Source organism: Eimeria mitis, genomic scaffold, assembly GCF_000499745.2.
Source record: "Eimeria mitis Houghton genomic scaffold, Emh_scaff836, whole genome shotgun sequence".
NCBI lineage: Eukaryota > Apicomplexa > Conoidasida > Eucoccidiorida > Eimeriidae > Eimeria > Eimeria mitis.
The window spans coordinates 567-2622 of record NW_013576149.1 but is presented as its reverse complement, the minus strand read 5'-3'; the positions used below and the strand labels follow the sequence as shown (position 1 = coordinate 2622).

Sequence of the window (2056 nt, the reverse complement as noted above, 5' to 3'; positions counted from 1 at the left end):
CGCGTTCGTCTCCCTTAACGACTAGGCCTGGTCGTTTAACCGGTTTACCCCCGCGTTGACGTCCGTAAGATCTGGCGTCGAACTCCGTCCCTCCTGCCATCCAGGCGGTGTTCGTTGGGTTGCTGCGCATTCTCTAGCGTAATGGTCCTTTCCTCCACACTTCGAGCAGGTTTCTCCTCTTCGTCTCGTTACTCCGTTACGCAATGGGCAGTCCCTTCCCAAATGCCCCTTTCCTGTGCATTCATAACAGCGAATCGCACCGTTTTGTCTGCAGTATTTCCTCTTCCGGTCAAGGAGATCCGGCTTAATGCGTTAGTATTCCCGCCGGACCCGGATCGTCGCTTCGTGTTAGCGATCTCCTGTTCGTAACGCTGCCTCTTCGCGCGTCAGGCCTCAAGCTGCGGAAGCCTCTTGCCAGCTTTCGGAGTCCTTGTTTCCATCTTGAGTCAGTCTGTCACCTATTTCCACTGGTATGTTCGCAAAGAAGCACAACACCAGTTCCTCAGCCGCTAGGGTCTCTCCTTGAGCTACTATTTCAGCAAATCGAGCGATGTACTCGTTATAGTCTCCCCGCCATGGATTGTTCCTCATTCGTTCCAGCATCATTTCGCGCGACAAGGTGCAGAACCTCTCACACAGTCTCTCTCGTACGAGTTTCCAATATGAGATTTCCGTTCCCGAACGTTGTAGGAGTTCCCAATGTGTCATTGCCTTACCCGTCAAGTATTTCCTTAATTGGAGTCCCCACTGTTCTTCTGGTACCTCCAATTCTCGGAATTCCTGTTTTATCAGGCAAAGGAAAAAACGCATGTTGGTTCCGTCGTCGGTCGCGGCGATTCCCTTTCGAATAGAGCTTTCTTTCTGGGTGTTGGCTCGGCTTTCGGGGTTGACTCGGCTTTCGTCCGTCATTTAACGATGCAACTTCACTATCTCTTCAGTGTTGGCCCGGCTTTCGTCCGTCATTTGAGGAAGCAAATTTATTAACTCCAATTTCCACTCAGCGTCCTGGTCCTGGTTCCTCGCCGGGGTCGAGCCCTTCCTACTCACAGTTGGCCCGCTCTCCCGATGGGTTATTGTCCTCCGCGGTTCGGGAAAAGGTTCCACAGTTTCTCTAGGTGGGCTTTCAGTGTCCGACATTTCGTCGGTTGGCGTATGTGGAACTCCGCTATGGGGTTGCATACAGGCGTCCCCTTGTCACTTGGACAGCGTCCCCTTGTCCCTTGGAAGCGTAAGTCCCTCTGGGTTCGCGAATTTAGGAATTTTTTCCTACTAAGGAAAGGGTGTTTGGTTATATTTTGAGTTGGAAGTTGCCTTTCCTATCCCGGAACAGCCCCCAAATGTAATGCCTGGTGCATCAAGCTCTCTCATGCTGGATTCGCTAAGGTGCGGCAGTTCGTGGCTGTCACGAACTGGATCTGCAGAACTAGCCGTTTCTATTAGTTATTCGAACGATTTCGCGAACAAATATTGGAGCAAAAATAGTTCTCTCGTCGGATTTCAGTCCGATCCCTGCGCCCCTGCTTGGCGATCCGCTAGCCGGCCGCTAGATCCGCGAGGGTACGGCCGACCCGCGTTTCCGCGGTGACTATGCCTCTGCCTCTAACGAGTGTCGGCTATCCTCGGCTAACTACCGTAACCCTGCGATTTGGCTTACTAACTTAAATTTTATTAGTTAAACTAAACTAATTATTACAATTTTACTCTCGTTTTGCCCACTAGATACCTACAACGGTGCATTGTAGTGCCAATGCACTACACTGATGCTGGAGCTGAGACAGCGACTCGCTGCGGAGTGAAGAAAAATATTTATTTGTCTCGTATTTCCCCTTAATATATTTGGAATATGTTTTAAGGATGATTACATGAATATTTAGGTCATATTAGGAGAGATATGTTGTGTTTAGAGTCTAGAAGTAGAGTGTGCACCTAGCTAGGTAGACCTAGTGTAGCAAGGTCTGCCTGCAGTTAGCGAAGGGGCCTTCACTTGGGCTTGGCATATTGCGTGTAAGCAAATGCAAAAATAAGCAAATGCTCACGCGTGCATATAAGGTATTCG

General features: G+C 49.8%; 1 protein-coding gene across 1 annotated transcript; it reads right to left on the bottom strand.

The window, feature by feature from the left end:
• Positions 1-393: 393 nt before the first annotated feature.
• Positions 394-909, bottom strand: EMH_0023400 (uncharacterized protein; the record flags this gene model as incomplete). The annotated part of the gene is made up of 1 exon (XM_013502129.1): positions 394-909. One exon carries the CDS (start codon positions 907-909, stop codon positions 394-396), a length of 516 nt encoding a protein of 171 aa, XP_013357583.1.
• Between the last annotated feature and the right edge of the window lie 1147 nt (positions 910-2056).